Source organism: Mustelus asterias, chromosome 9 (genome assembly GCF_964213995.1).
Source record: "Mustelus asterias chromosome 9, sMusAst1.hap1.1, whole genome shotgun sequence".
Lineage (NCBI taxonomy): Eukaryota > Metazoa > Chordata > Chondrichthyes > Carcharhiniformes > Triakidae > Mustelus > Mustelus asterias.
The window spans coordinates 88,412,961-88,431,331 of NC_135809.1; the positions used below are offsets into that span (position 1 = coordinate 88,412,961).

General features: G+C 44.1%; 1 protein-coding gene and 1 pseudogene across 3 annotated transcripts in view; both read right to left on the reverse strand.

Annotated features, from left to right (window-relative positions):
* The window catches only part of LOC144499158 (triokinase/FMN cyclase-like), an 81,506-nt gene that overhangs the window by 33,577 nt on the left and 29,558 nt on the right, over window positions 1-18,371 (reverse strand). For all 3 annotated transcript variants that reach the window (XM_078221239.1, XM_078221237.1, XM_078221238.1), the window contains 4 exons: window positions 14,360-14,394; window positions 11,307-11,391; window positions 8,730-8,819; window positions 1,396-1,512 (listed from right to left, as the gene is read on the reverse strand). In XM_078221239.1, coding sequence (XP_078077365.1) covers window positions 1,396-1,512; window positions 8,730-8,819; window positions 11,307-11,391; window positions 14,360-14,394 — 327 coding nt within the window. The remainder of the gene's footprint in view (window positions 1-1,395; window positions 1,513-8,729; window positions 8,820-11,306; window positions 11,392-14,359; window positions 14,395-18,371) is intronic.
* LOC144499159 (large ribosomal subunit protein bL35m pseudogene) lies at window positions 3,128-3,665 on the reverse strand (annotated as a pseudogene).

Below are 18,371 nucleotides of genomic sequence, written 5' to 3' on the forward strand. Positions count from 1 at the left end.
AATGCTGACTTCTGCTTGTGCTTTTTCTCTCAATCCTTTTGTACCCTTTATTCATATCTTCTTGTTCTAACTCAAATTTCTTCACTGGTGAATGTGATACAATTTCTTACTGGCCCTAATAGATTTCCTCGCAACTTCCACATTTTTCATAATACAGGCACTTGTTTCTTCTTCCCTTTCGCTTTGATATAGCTGGGCCGCTTCTAGGGTCACGAACTTTTAAGACTGTCAACTTTTTTTTTAACTGCCACAGCTGCTGTTTCTTTCTGTGCCTGTGTTTTTCCCATGGTTTTGGACTTTTGGTGGGAAACTACAGCGTCTTCTTTTTGGAACCTTTATTAGACTGTTTAACTTTTTTTTTAGCAGGTGGAAGACTTCTACAATGAGTTCTGCAGCTTTCTTATTTCTCATGGCTGGCTGGAGTGTCTGTTTATCTCTCCTTCTCCTGGTGCCATTCTTTTGTTAATTTCATTAGTAGCTGCCACGCTGTCCAGTCCAGACAATTATCTTCTTTTTAAGAAGCTTCTTAGTTTACTTTATTTTCTTTTTAGCATGTAGAGAACTTTTTTTGCTCCCAAACTGCCAATCTTCACTGCCTGCAGTCCCTCAGTGCAGGGATCACTACCCGGACATCCTGCAGGTTCTGTTCAGATAGGGAGATCTGCAAATCACACCTTCTCACTTTCCTGTGTTTCGGGGATAAGTTCCCAAACTCCCTAAGGCTTTTCTTCCCTTTTTTCTCTTTTTAGCCTCTGAACTATCTAACTGAAGCAAATCTTTGTCTTCTGGATCACAGCTCCCTTCGAGCTTATATCTTCTTTTTACTTCAAACACTCCTGTCCTTTTCTCTTTAGGTCAAGTTTTACTTCTCTTACTTCTGAAGGCTAATTTCTCAACATTTGAATTTTCTCTATCTTTCCAAACCTTTTGACTCACTGGTCAGACCAAGTTTGTCACTTCATCTGCCCTCAGAGTCTGGCACTACCCCAACAACTCTCTCTGAGTCTATTCCCCACAACAGGCATTCAGGTGGGCATCCCTCTTTTCCAAACTTCAATTAAATCAGGAACTCCCAGATAGGCTGTGTCATCCAATTGATCCACCTCATCAGAAATATGTTTTGTAATGTGACACACTTCTGGTGTCATCAAGAGATTTCAGACTTGGTTAGGAACAAGAAGGTATTTATTGATAAAAGAGAAACTATGTTCAGGGTTTGGTCATCCTTCTCTAATGTGCTAAATACCATCATTAATGATACTCCTCCACCTGTTCTTAACTTCCCATCCTTCCTAAATATCACATAACTTCCAATATCCAGATGTCCAATCAGTGTCTTGCCCATGTTATAATTAAGAGTTGTACCTTCTTTAACAATTCTCACAAAGCACTCACCCAGGAGCTTCAATTGTTCATTATCCACATGCATCAAAGTTAGAGAAGTTCCTCGCATTTCCAAGGATGTCATAAAGGAACCGATGTACACTCTTTCAATAATGACCTGCTTACTCTCTGAAAGAGATGTCCAGAAAAGATGATCTACATTATTAATTCAGCAAAAATGAGCTATTATTTCAGTCTACCTAACATTTAACAAATTCAATTTTAAAAGGCTTCAAACTGATACTGCATAACAAAGAACATATTCACATCTGCAAAGAATGAATAAGGAGACAGCATGAGACAAAATTGAATTGGGAGCAGGTGTCATGCCTCTATGAACCTAACATTTACATCAACACAAACTGAAATGTTATTGCTTTCGTTCTGCGGACTGAAATATTATTATGGGTTAGGACATGTCCAACAAGCTGGAGACTGAAAAATCCATGCCATTGTGAATGAACTTATGAGCATTGCAGGCCAAGTGTACACAAAAGTGTTTTAAGAAGGAACTGAAATGCAAAAGTGCAAGCTAGCAAGACAAGTGAAAGTGTGAATGCAGAAGTAAATAAATGTTCACACTAGAGAGCACAATGGAGCTGAGACCTCCTATTGCCCCAACATGCAATTTAAGATGACTGGTATTGAAGAGCACAGCAATTGTGGTTGGATGAAAAAAGTTTGGATCTACTAATTTTGAGCCTGTGTTAGCCATCAGCATAAAGGGTGACACGGGCGCAAAATCCCACAAGTCAGGAAGCACCATTCTCGCCAACGAGATCCCATTTTGCAATGTTCCATGCCCCTCGATCATGACGTAACAAGGTTTCTGCCCAGGAAGGTTGGGAACTTTGTTTAAATGTATTAGCATCTCATTTGCAGGCTGTCCAGCCAGGGCTTTCGCTCTCATTAAATATTCATTATGTGACATTGTGCCTGCACAATTTACAATAGCTGTATGAAAACGAGAACCTTGCGACCTCACCTCTGAAGGGGAAGGTTAGCGATCATGACACCATTATCTATCAGGGTGTCCAATGGACAGAGGACATCGGAGAGGATGTGGGAGAACCAGCTAAGTGAATATCGGGGCTACTGGAGGTTTGAGTCTTGGCATGTAGGGGTGGGGGAAGTGTGGGGGGGGGGGCGCTGGGCGTATGCACGTAGGCCTTCACTGTTGTTGACTGTAGGTCCCCAAGGGGTTTGATGTCTGGTGTGTAGTTAGCGCTTCTCAGGTACACCTTGCTGGGGTTTAAGCGATCTTTTCTTGGAAGGATTCTCCTTCTGGAGTGGCAGCTGGAAGTGAGTGGGGGCGGTAAACATCACAGGGTCAACACAGGGAGTGACTGTGGGGTCCCATGAGAAGCCAGGCTGCATTGATAATGTCAGGGGCTCTGACATTGGATGGTGAGTAGCTCCATCAGGGCAAAGGGACCCTTGGATGTCAAATACCACTGGTCAAGGAGGCCAGGCTATCAGGGATGTAATTATGGGAGGCTGGCTGCTCAAGTTGGGAGAAATATTTGATCCACAACCTGGGGAAATTTTATTATGGAGCATTAAATAATACAGACATGCGTGACCAGAAATATTACAGGCAAAGACCTACATCTCCCAGCTTTCCAGCATTCACAGTCAGTTATTTAGAATAATGTTGGTCAGCATTAAACATATTTGGTGTTTCTTCTGTTGTTGGATTAATGCAGTGAACAACTGCAGATATTGCCAGTATTGTCACAACTCTTTAAACCTTCAGGTTTGTTCGATTATGGTACATCTGGTATGGATAACACACATACCAGTTTCACCTTTTCCAGAAATCCGTTGACATTTTGTCCAACATTTGCTTTGGGTTCTGTTGCAGAAAACATGTTGTCAAAATTGATGTACTCTTGCAGCTCTTTTCTTCTAAAGTCTTTTCTTGTAACCTGTCTTTCTCTGTACCCAGAGACCATAGTGCAGCCATTGGTACCTTTTGACAACAGACTTCATGGTCTTCCGTTTTCCTTTATGCAATCAGCAATAAATCCGAGATCTCACTGGTTGTTGAAAACTAAGACCATGATGAGGCACGCCTTTGAGCACAGAGAGTTTATGCGCACAACTAATGTTAATGTCTACAGTTTGGTTACTATGGATATAGTTGGAGATTGGACATGTCAGAGGTTGAGGGTGGCAAACCTGGAGACTCGTTGTATAACAGAATAACCTCTTGAAGCATTTTTCTGGACCAAAGGAAGGAAGTACTTCAATGTCCCGGCCGCGCTTCTCAGCGCCACCATCTTCAGCTTAAATCTAAGGATGAAGCTGACTGTAAATTGCAGTCTTGACATGAATCAGGTGTACCTCACCTGCCAGACGGGGAAGCCAGTTCCCTAATCCGTCCTTGACAAGTCAACCATGCCAATTGAGTCAGTATTGCAATGCATGACTGTGCCAATGATTTGTGCCCAATAGTTAACCCTTTGGTAGCTGCTGTGGTTTCGTTTAATGTTTTAAGTTTCATTTGTGATTTGTTTTGTTTTGGGCAGTTTCTCTTTAAGGGGCTGCCCCTTATATTTTGTCCCTCAGTTTATTTAATTTAGTTTAATTGTTTAACTCAAAAGAGTTGGAAGCTGCTGTGGCACAGTTGTGATCACCCCTCTTGCAAATCATAGGATCCTGGGTTCAGACCCCAATTCCAAAGGTCAAGGCTGCTGCTTATGAGGGAACACTGCACTTATAGGTGCTGTCTTCCAGATTAAACGTTACACTGATGCTTCATCTACCTGTTCTGGTGGATCTGAAAAAGCTCCCATTATAGACTGCACTCCCTTTTTAGTTATTTAAAAAACTTTTTGTTGTAGTTTTGTTTGCACTTCAGCCCCACGCTTCTGATGTACTTGCACCTGGCTGGGGAAGGAGGAGGATCTTCTCGTGAACCTGCTCCTGCACCTGTCTATCGCCATCAACAAGTCCAGGCAGCGGGCATTCAAGCCGGACATCTGACCTAACTGTCTGCCCCTCTACTGTGGCTACATTTGCTGCCATGTGTCCCTGGAGAGGTGGCATGTGGTGTCTACTGGCACCATCGAGGCCTTCCACTTCAGGGACTGGGGTACCTTATTGACCCTTCTGATCACATTTTAGTTTGATTTTTAAGTTCAATTTGTGATTTGTTTTTGTTTCCCTTTAAGAGGCTGGCCTTTTTACTTTGTCCCTCAGTTTGTTTGATTTAACCTAATTGGTTTATACAAAATAGTTGGAAGCTGAGCCCCCAAGCATTGAAGCATTGAACTCCATCGCTTACAGACACCTCTCCATAACTGAAAGATGTTGCCTGCAATGCAAGGCGCAATGGTAACTGAGCCCATCACTCAGCCATATCAGGACGTGACAAGTGGCAGCACTTGTACCCTCGGGAACTCAATATACAGGTCAAGTGAATGCACTCTTGTGCCTTCGTGGGGGGTCACGCGGGCCACTGAGGCTCTGCAAGGTGGAAGCACATCTGTCAAGTGGAGTTGGGAGAGGCAAGTGTGGGGAACTGGCCATTATGAAAGAGGAGGGAGTGAGGTTCATTGGAAAGGCACTAACGTGGGAATGTGCATGGGTGAATGTCCCAAATCCTGAAAGGGCTATGGGTCAGAGCACTGTCAGGATTTCTCATTGCTCACATTTAGTTTCTCTCCTTATGGTTTTCAGATTAAGAGGATGATGGTGCCAGTCGAGCTGGCAGTGCTATTGATTGCTGTAGAGCAACAGCAATGACTTCAACGTGTGGCTGCAAATGGGCAAGAGCAGCGCCTTACAGAGGAGGGGGTGGCAGGGCCTGAGCAACTGGGTGCAGGGTCAATCATGGACGTTGCTCGGAGAAGACACCACCAGCCACAGGTCTACCAGAGGAGAGAATTGTGCTTCCAGATATCAGAGATCCAATGCAGGAGAAGACTGCATCTGTCTCAAGGAATGGTAGACCACCTGTGCTGGGTGATGCAGGAGTTGGCGCCACATGGAAGGTCACGCATTCCTTGTGGGCTCTGAAAGTTACAGTTGCACTGAACTTCAATGCCAGCAGCTCATTTTAGGGCTGCACGGGTGACCTTTGTGGCATCTCCCAGTCTGCTGCGCATAAGGGAGGTGACTGATGGGCTATTTGCGAGGACTCACCTATACATCAACTTTGACTCGGAGCATGCGAGCCAGGACATCAGAGCCATGGGCTTCACCCTCAGAGCTGGCCTGCCCCAAGCGCAGGGTGTCATAGACTGCATGCATGTGGCTTTACTCTCCCCTTGGAGCATGGGGCACCGTTTATCAACTGCAAATGATTCCACTCTCCCAACATGCAGATCGTCTGTGACTACTCCATGTGCATAATGCAGGTGTGTGTCCATTTCCCAGGGAGTGCCCATGACACAACATACTTGGAATCTCTTAGATCCCAGCTGTATTCAAGGAAGATCAGCAGCTGGAGGGATGGCTCCTCGGGACAAAGGGTACCCCCACTCAGGAGGTGGCTGATGCCGCCAGTGCGGATACCCCAAACACCCACTGAAAATGATACAATGAGATTCATGCATCTACGCATGCTCCAGTTGAGCAGGTGCTTGGCCTCCTAAAGATGCAGTTCCAGTGCCAGGGCCAGTCGGGGGAGCCCTACAGTGCAGCTCCAGAGGATGTCCTGCATCACCATGGTGCTCTGCGCTCTGCAAAACCTGGAACTGCAACAGGGCGAGGTGGTGGATGAGGAGGAGATGTAGGAGCAGGTAAGGAGGAAGTCAAGGAGGGCAGCGGGGGGCAATCTGTGGAGGAGGAGATGGAGGAAGGACCTCGGGCCAGGGCCCAAATGGGGCTTGGGCTATGGATGCCCTTACTGCCTCCTGCTTTGGGGACTAGCGGGAGCAGGTGGCCAAATTTGTTTCTCCATGGGGTATGAGACCATTAGACTTGTGCTCTGCCAGCGGGATACATCTTTTTGATCATCCTTTCATGGGCAGTGTGCACAAATGGTGTGACTGAACAATGCAGGAGAGTGATGATGACTTGCAGTGAGGACCGAGCAATCCTGCCCTTCTCCGTAGTGAATGTCTGACTCCTGCCTGACAGACAACTGAGCATGACCTGCCACTGAACAGGGTGATCTGGGGGCGATGAGATGTTGAATGACACATCTTAGCTGCCATTGTCTCCTCCAAGGTCAGGAGTCTCGATGTATTTCTCCACCTACGGAGAAGGTGGACAGACTCTCACAAACTTTCAGCCAATGATTTCCTCATGATGAAAGAATGCTGGTAGATATGAGAAGCCTGAGCATTCCTTGAGGAAGAGAGGGGCCTGGGGTGGGGGGGGGGGGGGGGGGGTGGTCAGTGCGAGGATCATCTTGGTATTACAGCATCATCACCGCGGGAGAGGTGAGAACGATTGAGCTTCCATCGTCTTAGTGTAAATGGAAGATGCACCATTGTGCACCAAAATTAATTTGCTCCTCCACAGCTTTTTTCTATCTTTCTCCAATCCCAAGTGGATAACTTCACATCTCCCCATATTGAACCCGACCTCCCATACCTTTACCCTCTCGCTAAATCCATCTCAGTCACCTTGTAACTTCTTGTTGCCATCTACATTATTATTGTGCCTTCTAAATCAGTATCATTTGAAAACTTAGATGTACATCGCAATTGCTTCATCCATGTACAGAGAGAGAGAGATAATGTGTATATTGTACAGGGCACTTTGGAGTATGTTACAACATTAAAGGCATTAAAGTGCAAGTTTTTTATATAAAAGGTTGACATCAGACTCCATACTTCCAGCTTTTTTATGATACCCTGAAAATAGTGTTGGGCAAAGCTCCAAAATGCAGATAATGCTGCTGGCTGATGTTGTATTCTACCCTGTGGAAATTTAGGCCCCAAATGCTGTCCATATTTGGCTTAGCTCTCTCAAATGTCTTTACATTGAATTAAGAGCACATAAACAGGCCATTTGACCTATATAGTCTGTGTCAAGAATCCTTCCTTCCACCCACTAACCATTTTTGCACATTGTTTCATTTATTTCTCTCTCATGTACTTATCCTGCTTCCCCTTAAAGCTATCAATCGTATTCTCCTCAATAATCCATGTGGTAGTAAGTTTCATATTCTAATCATTCTTTTCTCCTGAATTCTTTTAGGATTTATTAGTGACAATTGTATATCTATGGCCCCTAATCTTGGGCTCCCAACAAGTGAAAATCTTTAGTCTATCAAATCCCTTCATAATTTTAAAATCCTCCATCAGATCACTCCTCAATCTGCTCTTTCCTAGGGAAAATTGGCCCAGCCTGTTCAGTCTTTCCTGGTAGTTGTAACCTTTCAAGTTCTAGTATCATCATTATAAATTTTTTTCACATCTTTGCAAATGTTTTTCTCGACTTTGTTGTAACATAGGCGGCACGGTAGCACAGTCGTTAGCACTGCTGTTTCACAGCTCCAGGGACCTGGGTTTGATTCCCGGCCATTGTCACTGTCTGCGTGGAGTTTGCACATTCTCCTCGTGTCTGCGTGGGTTTCCTCCGGATGCTCCGGTTTCCTCCCACAGTCCAAAGATGTGCGGGTTAGGTTGATTGGCCATGCTAAAATTTGCCCTTAGTGTCCTGAGATGTGTAGGTTAGAGGGATTAGTGGGTAAATATGTAGGGATATGGGGGTAGGGCCTGGGTGGGATTGTGGTCGGTGCAGACTCGATGGGCCGAATGGCCTCTTTCTGTACTGTAGGGTTTCTATGATTTCTATGATAGAGACCAGAATTTAACACTACTTTTAACTGAGATTTACTGAAAGTTCTTAAACCGGTTTAACATCCTGCTTTTCAATTTGGTTTTTCTAGAAAGGAATTACCATTCCATTTTAATTTTATGGCCATGTTAATGTGTTTCTAGTTTTAATAAATTTTACAATTGTACCTCTGGATTCGTTTCCTTAACAACTCCATTTAGACTGAACTTCAAAGGAGTATGAGCCCTCCTTATTACTCCTATCAAAATGTACCATCTCAGATCTATCTATATTAAAATATATTCCCCACTTAAATATTAGTTTATTAATTCATTTCTCAGCATTAACTATATCTCTCAATTGTCCTGCAAATGTTATAATAGTACTTAATTTCCTGAGTCCAAATTGTTTATATATAGTGAACAGCAATGGTGCCAGCTCAAAATTGTCACCACTTTTCTAATCTGAGCAATTTGCTCCAACCTACACTGTATGCTTCACTGTTTTGTAGCTAGCTTTCTATCCGTTATACTAACACTGGCATCCCCTGACTTCATATGTTCTGATCTTAAGTCATGATTCTCAAATGAAAATCCTTATTAGCTTACCCAGATATTTAACTGCAGATTTGGCGACAATGCTCAGTTCCAGACAGGACAACCCTCCAAGGTTGTTCACAATCAACACAATATGATCTCCTGGAGGTGGAGAATAAAATTCAAGTCAGTAATTAGAACTAGTAACCAACACATCCCACCTGAAATCTGAGGTGTGAGTGAATATTATTAAAGTTTTCCACCATGATCCAGTCAGGGGCACCAATTTGAAAGCACTACATCACCACAATGAGTGGGACTGTAATCTCACATTTCAGAACTGAGATATTAATTCTCTATGTTTCTCGGCCAGCACCCAATAATTAGATGCTAACCTTATTTCTGGTCTCAACTGCCCAGTACCCTCTTGAAGTTTTGATTGAGAAATGATGCTTTCGAAGAGATCTGTGTCCCAAGCAATTAGCAAAGATCTATTCTAGCGTTTGTGAAGTATTCAGAAATGCACGTGACTTCTAAAAATAATCTAACACACAGTGAACACAGCATACCGGGGGATCTCTTGACACTCCCCTCCCAACCCTATCACGGACATTGCAACCCACCCACCCCCCCAATTGCTGTCTTGGACATCCACTCCCCCCCCCCCCCCCCCCCCCCGCCCCCCCCCACCACTCCCACCGCTAACTAGCCGATTGCCACCCTGGCCGGTCAGCACCCCCCTGCTGAGTTCCCCCCTTCCGCTCCCCACGGAGCTTCCCCAGCCTCCCCCCGTCATGCTCCACCCTTTTCTCAGGCCCTACCCCTTCAGGCCTCACTCCATTGTCACTGCCAGGGTGCTAGGCAGACAGTGCTAGGTTGACACTATCCCATGGGCACCACCTGGCCCTGTCCCTGACCACACAGGGGCTTCAATGGCCCCTGGTCCCATTGGCAAGGCCATAACATCTGGTCCCTGTTGGTGGGGACCATCTATGATTCTCAGTGGTCAGGGTGTTAAGATAAGTCAGCCCAGACAACAGCGTCTGGGACTCATTAATGACATGTAAATCAGTGCCGGTAAGATCACAAGAAGCGAGAGACCGGGTGCAAACCCGACTTTTTGCCTCTCACCCCATCATTGTGGCTCGCCACACCAATCAACCTACAACTTTCATTCTGGGCTGTGAGTAATTATGCTTATTGCTTGAAAACACTTGGCCTGGGAGAAGTATTCTTTGAACCTTTTATACGTTTTAAATTCAGTCAAAGAGTATGCTTTGAAGAGTAGGTTGCAAAAAAAAACTCTCTCCTTTGTGTTACATGCAGACCAGAATGAGTTCACCTTCTCAATAGAATAACATCTATATCTCTGAAAATCTGTGAAGTTGTGACAACAAAGAATTATCAAAGACATTGGGGGCGATTCTCCCATCGCGACCTGCAAAGTTTCTGGCGGGTCGGGTCAGGAGATGCGCGTGCCGGCCATTTCATGGGATTCGCGCATGCGTTCCCGATGCATGTGCGTCTCCCAGAGCCGGAGAACAATCACAGTCGGAACCGCACTGGAAACCAGCAGGAAACAAGGTAAGTGATTGAAATCTTTTTAAAATGAATTTTAAATCTATCTTAGATCTTACATTGGGCCCGGCAAATATTTCACTCCGGCGGGGTTTAGAATAGCTCCCCACATTCAGGGAACTAGCGGGAGACCCTGCCGGAGTGAAGGGGGGGGGCAATCAGGGCTCCCCAGGGGGTGGGGTGGCGGGGGATGATGCCTGCTGGGTATGGGCACTCTGGCAGTGCCAGCCTGTGCCCCCTGGCACTGCCCAATGGGCAAAGTGCCCATGCCCAGGGGGCATCAGGGCTGGCCCGGGAATTGTCGTGGGGGCTGCGATCGGGGTGGGGAGGGGCAGCATTGCAATGGTCCCGGGCTGGCCAGCGATTGAGCTGGCCAGCAAACGGGGAGACTGACAGCTCGGGGCCACTGTGCATGCGCAGAGTTCTGGAGCTGTCAGACTCTGGCGAGGATAACCCCCCACCCCAGGGTTTTTAATGATATTCACAATTGTGACCTCTGCATTGCACAAAGTGGGGAGATTCGGGTCTGAAGTTACACTGAAAAAACAGTTGTGATCTAGACCAGTTTTCTCGCCAATTCAACACTTTTGGGAGAATCGCCCCCATTGTTTCATCAAAGATCCATCTGAAAGGACTTCCAGATGAACTGTGGCCAGAATTCTGTTATATCAACAGCAACAAGACCTTGTTAAACTTTAGCCTTTAAAAGAAATTGTCCCATACCCCAGCCTCTGCAGAGCCTCTTTGTTTTGTCCTGTTTTGTGTTTGTATGTAAGTAAATGGGTGGTCAGATATCGATTTTAAGAAGAGAGGGGGAAATCATTATTCTTACAAATAATAAATTGCAACTTGATTTTTTAACAAAAGTTTGTTTTATACTAAACCAATTATTGTGTGTTTATTGAAAGGTACTTGGTTAACGTCATTTTATATTGGGTACAGTCGCAACAAAGATAAATAATTGGCCACTGGTTAATGAATAAAACATTTATAGCTATTATTGTGACCTGTGAAGAAGTGGGGCTAGAATTAACTGTGCATTTCTTCCACTGCACTCAATGCTATACTTACCCGCTTTCACACTCAGCTGGGACTCATTAGAAGGATTTGTCATGTGATCAATTATTTTTTGTATCAGTTCATCAGCTGAAATCATCTGGAGGAAAAAAGATAAACAATCAGCTGTGCAATTAGTAACATAGGATTCCTTTTTTTGTAAACAAATGTCAACTTTACATAGCAGGTATTTAACTTATTTGGCAGAAAATGCATCCCAAATAAAAACTGACAAGTAAACTTGCAACAAGCTATGGTGGAGGATGAGTGGCCTAAAATATGCTGAAAAAGATACGATATGAGAAGAGATTTATGGGAGAATTTTTATGGTCCTGTGGTAGTGGGCTTGAAGGTGCAATGATGAGGTGGCTGATAAGATGGGAAGGAACCATGAATGGAAGACTCCCCAACACATTTCTGCTGCCAGGGAATTTTCCAGAGATGGGAAGGAATGTCAAGTCCATGGCAGAGACAACCAATTTACCTACTTAAGGCCACAATTAGGGGTGATTTTCAGCTTTACCCTCATTTTGCCAGCAACAGAGCAGCAGTCTCTCTGTGGCAATCAGGGAGTGGAGAAATATCAATCGCCACCAGAGGCTCCATCCCTGACAGAGTGAGCCATGGGCATCAAAGGACACACTAGTGGTCCCAAAGAATCACTGTGACAGGGTTTACCCACCAATCCAATGGGCCTAGCACGTTCCCAATCTCTTAAATATTTATTAATTTTGACAGCTTCAAGGATGCTTAGATTTTGAGGCCCTTTCACAGCTTCATACCTGTTGAAGCAACACCCACCTGCCCCAATCAGGCTGTCAAAACTCTGGAGCTACTGGTCCTCTGATTGGATCAGCAGCATCAAGAGCTGCCCTTCTGATAAATAGCTCTGCCAGTCAGGCTCCTGGCAAATGGAGGCTGGGGATATCCTTTAGATCCGGATGACCATTTCTCCAAGCCTGTAGGAAAATACTACCCTTGGGAAGGAGAAAGTGGAGTGTCGCAGGGCATGAATTTCAGAAAATAGGAATGGTCTGCCATCAATGATGGGGGCAAAGGAAGGAAGGATTCACAAAAGGTCAGAATTAGAGAATAAAATAGTCCAGGTGGAAATATAAGGCTGGAGAAAATTGCATTGTTTGAATAAATATCTTTGTGCGCAGTGGCTTGCCATAGTCATGTGACCTCTGATATTTTATGTAAAAATAAAATTTTGGGCAGTAGTTATCTTCTACATAACATGAAATATAGGGCCTGACCATTGCGTCGCGCCATTTGCATGCATTTCAATTAACTTAATGAGCTGGACGCCCAATCTTACCTGCATTTCCTCCTTTACCATCATGTTTGCCCGTCCAGATTCGGCACGACACAGACATGCTCGGCAAATAACTGTTTTGGGCGCTCCAGCTTCTGAAGAAATAAGTTCAGAGCTTCCAGCAGCTCACTGACTCAGATCGGTGATCGGCGTGGGGGTGGGGGGGGGGTAGGAGGGCCAGATCGCTCTCTGGTGCGGGGGGGGGGGGGGGGGGAGGAGGGAGGAGGCCAGGTGGCTCTCTGATTGGGGGGGGAGGAGGGCGGGCTGATCATTCTCTGGTTGGTGGGGGTGGGAAGAGGGAGGGTCAGATCGCTCTCTGAGCGGGGGGGGGGGGGGGGACCGCTCCCACTCTGTGGGCGATCGGTCTGGGTAGCAGGGTGGGGGTGTTGGTGGATAAGGGAGACAGTTATGTTGTGGGAGTGGGGCAATATCTGTGAGGGCCATCGCTCCGGGTCGCTTTATCCACTTTTTGCAGCCCGGGTGTGATGTGACAGGGGAGCGTTTTTCAAATTTTTTTTCACTGCGCATGCACAATTGAAGGCTCTGATTGGAGCAGCAGCGTTTCAGGCGCAATAAGCCCCGCCCACAGCACGATTCCGACTCACGGCTTTTTTTTCAGGCTGAGTGCGTATGGGGGCGCCTGAGAACAAGTTTCCAAGTCGGATCTGAATTGTGCCCAGATTCAGCACTTAGAATCAAAATTGTAAAATTGCCCCCATAATGTCTGAAGTTTGCAGCTGAGATTCAGTAGCTTTTGACAGCTGAGAGCCAGCAAATGTTAAAAGCAGTAGAGAATAATTCAAATTACAGTCTGCAACTTTGTATAAGTCGGAGACAGCTGGGTGAGTTATTTTGGCTTAGAATTTCCAGCATCTGCCCCAATGGGCATGAAGGGAGATTTAAGGAGAAGTTGGTAACTTTTCCAATCTTTGTGGAAAAATTATAAGATTGCAAAGATTTGAACAAAAAGCTTCAACAAATAAGAGTAGCAACTCCGTTATCAGTGATAGAGAAGGAGTGTTACAAGCTGTATTGCACCCTAGACCAGACTGAGGAGCAGAAAAACCAGACGTGTGAAATTTTGGAGACCTCACAGACCCATTTTGAATCCTGTGCTAAAGCCATTGTGAATGTTACATGTTTAACATTAGAGCTCAGGAATATTGATCAGTTTATGACTGCACTGAGATGTCTCGCTGAATCTTGTATATTGCGGATGGGATGGAGATCAATCAAAGGTTCACTGACTTTGAGAGGGAAGTTCCAGTCCCGCAGCAGGCAGTTTGTGAAAGCTGCATTGAAGCTGTCAAATCTAAAGGTGACGAAACATGGATGAAGACTTCAGTAGCATCTGCAGTTTGATCTCCCTAATGTTCAGGTGATGGAAATTATAATGCATCCAAGTTTTGATGTCAGACAACCTGTTTCGCAGCAGAGAGCTGGTTATTGAAGGAAGAGTGGTGGTGGAATGATAGAACTGGCAGTCATCAGAACATACAAAATTGTTTACCCAGTTCCTGCAAGTAATGACCTGCAACTTCCTCAGTGGCAATCAGCACTGAATTCAAGGCCCACTTACACACCAGCACAGGTATCTAAGTTATTGATTAAGTGCAGTAACACAAAGCAAGTATTACAATATACTGTATTATCTCAGCTGTAATGAGAGAAATATTTTGACAATACCCTTTTAATTTTTCATTTCTTCTTTTATTTATCTCTTGTATTTCATTGTTTAAAGGTCTCTCACCTTTATCCGCTCGATACCAGCTTCTCCATGGATACCTAAACAAACAATAGATCTCATCTCAAAATAACATAGTTGTTATTGTTTATTTTCAAATGTCTACCCTCCTGTGAAAAAGCTGACACTTGTTTAAGCAGGATTCCATTGCATCTATTCATTTTCTGGTACCATGCTCATGTGAGCATTTTTCATAGGCCTAGATAGTATAGTACTAAAAAAGTGCTATGGCTGAAATTAGGCTGGAGGAGCTGTCAACTTCCTGGTCTTAATAACATTCCTCAGGGAGAGCAATAAACCAAAATAATCATGTAACTTTTACTTTAATATTAATCAGATCCAACACAAACACAAATGAACAAAGTAGCAAATACTACAGAAAAGAGGTAAATTTCATTTTATGTTTTTGTTGCTATGAAGATATGTCTTAAACAACAACTAGCATCTGCATCACTCCCAACAGACATGTGGCACTAAGTAGCTTTTGAATTTCATATGCTGTTCTTTATTCATATAGGGTAGGTCAGGAGTCCTATCTGACAACAGTTTTACCTTTGAGTTATGCGGTGACAATTATCATCATCAAGGCATACTTCTGTAAACCCTTCCTCCCTGGAATTACGACCATCTGATGGTGTAACTTTACAGCGTTCCTTTTCAACCGACCAACCATTAATACCGTGGTTCATGGTTTGGCTACTTCTGGGAAAATACACAGCTCTTTAGCATCTTCAAGCTATTAACACAGCTTTTCAGGTTTTAGACCTTTTTAACCAACTCATACAGTCTCTTCAAGGACTCCTTTTCTGCTAAACTGAAAAAATGACCTCTTCATGAGAGAGATTTGCTTGTTTTCCTTACAAGAATTGGGTGTGTTCTTGCCATCTTTGTTGGATTTCTCTTTGTACCTTTTTCTATGTGCATCCTCCAACTTCTAGGCTTGTAGCTCTTTTTTGTATCTGCCAGCTATACAGCTTCTTTCTTTCTTCCTGTTGTTACTGCTTCCAGGTCATGAGGTCACAAGGACCAAGATTACTTATTATCCAAGAAAATTACAATTGGTCCCTTTATAATTGAAGTAAACTCTTAAATATGTTTCAAAAATTATTTTTTTAAAATTCCACAAAAAACAAATTACAAATTTTCCTTACTGTAATGCTTCAAGGTCAAATGTCATCACAAGCCCAATATGAAAATTTGATCCATATTGACCCATTCAGACAGTCAAAGGTATACATAAGGCAATGAATTTGAACCAAAAGTGTGGTTTGTGGAAAGATGCAAGTTGTGAGGTCAGCACTGAATTTTGCAAATTTAAATGTACAAAAGCGTGGATAAAGACTTTAGCTGCATTTGCAGTTTCATAGAATCCTACAGTGCAGAAGGAGGCCATTTAGCCCATCGAGTCTGCACCGACCACAATCCCACCCAGGCCCTATCCCCATAAGTAGTCTCACAACACCAGGTTAAAGTCCAACAGATTTATTTGGTAGCACCAAATTTTATGCTACCAAATAAACCTGTTGGACTTTAACCTGGTGTTGTGAGACTACTTACTGTGCCTACCCCAGTCCAACGCCGGCATCTCCACATCATGGCTACCCCCATAACCCCATGCTTTTTCCCTAGCTAATCCCTCTGACACTAAGGGGCAATTTAGCATTGCCAATCCACCTAATGTGCACATCTTTGGACTGTGGGTGGAAACCAGAGCACCCGGAGGAAACCCACGCAGACACGGGGAGAAAGTGCAAACTCCACACGGACAGTGACCCAAGCCAGGAATCGAACCTGAGTCCCTGATGCTGTGAGGCAGCAGTGCTAGCCACTGTGCCACCATTTGGTCTCCCCAATGTTCATCTGATGAAAACTGCAACTTTCTGGTCTCGGTACTCGATGGAGTTTAGAAGGATGAGGGGGGGATCTCATTGAAACTTACAGAATACTGAAAGGACCGGATAGAGTGGACGTGAGAAAGACGTCTTCATCAGTAGGTGAGACTAGGATCTGAGGGCACAGCCTCAGAATAAAGGTTCGACCCTTTAGAATTAAGATGAGGAGGAATTTCTTCAGCCAGAGGATGGTGAATCTATGGAATTCATTGCCACAAATGGCTGTGGAGGCCAGGTCATTGAGTATATTTAAGACAGAGATAGAAAAGTTCTTGATTGCTAAGGGGATCAAAGGTTACAGGGAAAAGGCGGGAGAATGGGGTTGAGAATCCTATCAGCCATGATTGAATGGTGGAGCAGACTCGATGGGCCGAATGGCCTAATTCTGCTTCTATATCTTATGGTCTTATAACTCACTATAAGAAGTTGTTGTTCATTGAGAATAAATAAACTCAAGCAGTGGTTTACAGTTTAATGCAGGTTATATGATTCTGAAATTAAGACTGGAATGGAAGTGCACAATGATTTCCTTTTTTGCAGCTTTTGGTCTTTGGGCTCTTCTCTGTTTCTATCTCTTTCTTTGTGTCTCTTGTCACATATTCAGGTTTCTAGTTTTCTCTGCTACAAGAGCCAGATCACAAGGATGTCTTTTATCCTGGCTCTTATCCAATTAACCCCTCCCTCTTCTCCATCATTTTCAGCCCTGTGGTGATCATGCCCTGAGCATGCTAACCAACAAAGTCATGTGGCTTTTGCTCACCTTATATATTGACATAAGGTTCTGCATATTCATCGTTGCTCTTTCAGTCTTATCTCAAGGCTGACACTTTCTGTTGCTCTTTCTCAAAACAAGACCCCTTTTTAGCATACACAGTAGTTTCTAGGTTTAGCTTTCAGCTGCAGCAAACACCTTTATTAAAGCTTGACATTCTTCCCATATTCTTTCTGCCTTGGCATAAATCTGTGCTGTGCACTATTTCTAAGATTTCCCACTCTAATTTGCTACCTAGAAGAGTATCAAAAAAGATTATGGGCGGGATTTTACGGCCTCCCTTGTCTTGAAACTAAAATCGCGCCCGAGGTCAGTGGACCTTTTCATGATCCGCCCCTTGCTGGCTCCGGTTCCTGTGGCGGGTGGGATGATAAAGTTCTGACCTAAATATTAGTTTCTGATAAAGTTAAATGTTAATAACTCAATAGTTTTAATAAGTGACTTATGGTTCCATTGGCTTAATGCTCTTCACTGTCTTACCAAAGTGGTATTTTATTATATCTGAACTTAGTGACTATTTTCATGTTATTTAGATGTAGTGGGTTTTTCAACCAAGCACTGCCCTGCACTTGCCCAATAGCAACACATACATATTCCAATAAGGATCACTGGGTAGTGATTAGGGTGAGGGATTCCAGGTTGTTTAACTCTCTTTATAACACAGAAGCCACATTTTGGTATTTGTTCTCATGAGGATGTTGGCAACAGTAGAACTGCTACAATTCTTGCCCATCCCTAAGTGGCCTTAGGGAGCACTTAGGTGAGTGTACCTTCTTTTTGAACTGCTGCACTTTTGTGCTGACAGTGTTTTCATAATAGTGACAGATAGGGAATTCCATAATATTAACCCATGGTACTAAAGGAGCAGTGCAAAATATGTATGGTAACACTGCTGCCATGGAAGTTGGAGGTGGTGGTCTTTCCATAATGTTGTTGCTGTTGTCCTTCTCAGTGGTAGAGGTTGCAGAGCTTGAAAGAGCTGTTCAAATAGGATATCCTGCAGATTTTACATACTGTGGCCATAGTGCACCAGTGTTGGAAAGTTGGTACATTTAGAGTTTGACTGTGAAACCACCAATTAACTGGACTTTTTGTCCAAGTGAGGTTATGCATCATTTTTATGGTTCTGGCTGAAAAAAATCTAGGGAAGTTATGACTAAATCATCACACTCCTGATTTGAACAGTTGATGGGGAAGAGACACCAAGGGGAAAGGATATCATCCATTTGTCAGAATACCCAATCTCTGTGCTGCTCTTGTCGCCACCGCATTGATCTTTGGTCCTGTTAAACTTCCAGTCATAGGTAAATCCAAGGATACTGATATATCGGGAGTGCTGTCAAGGGTTTGATGG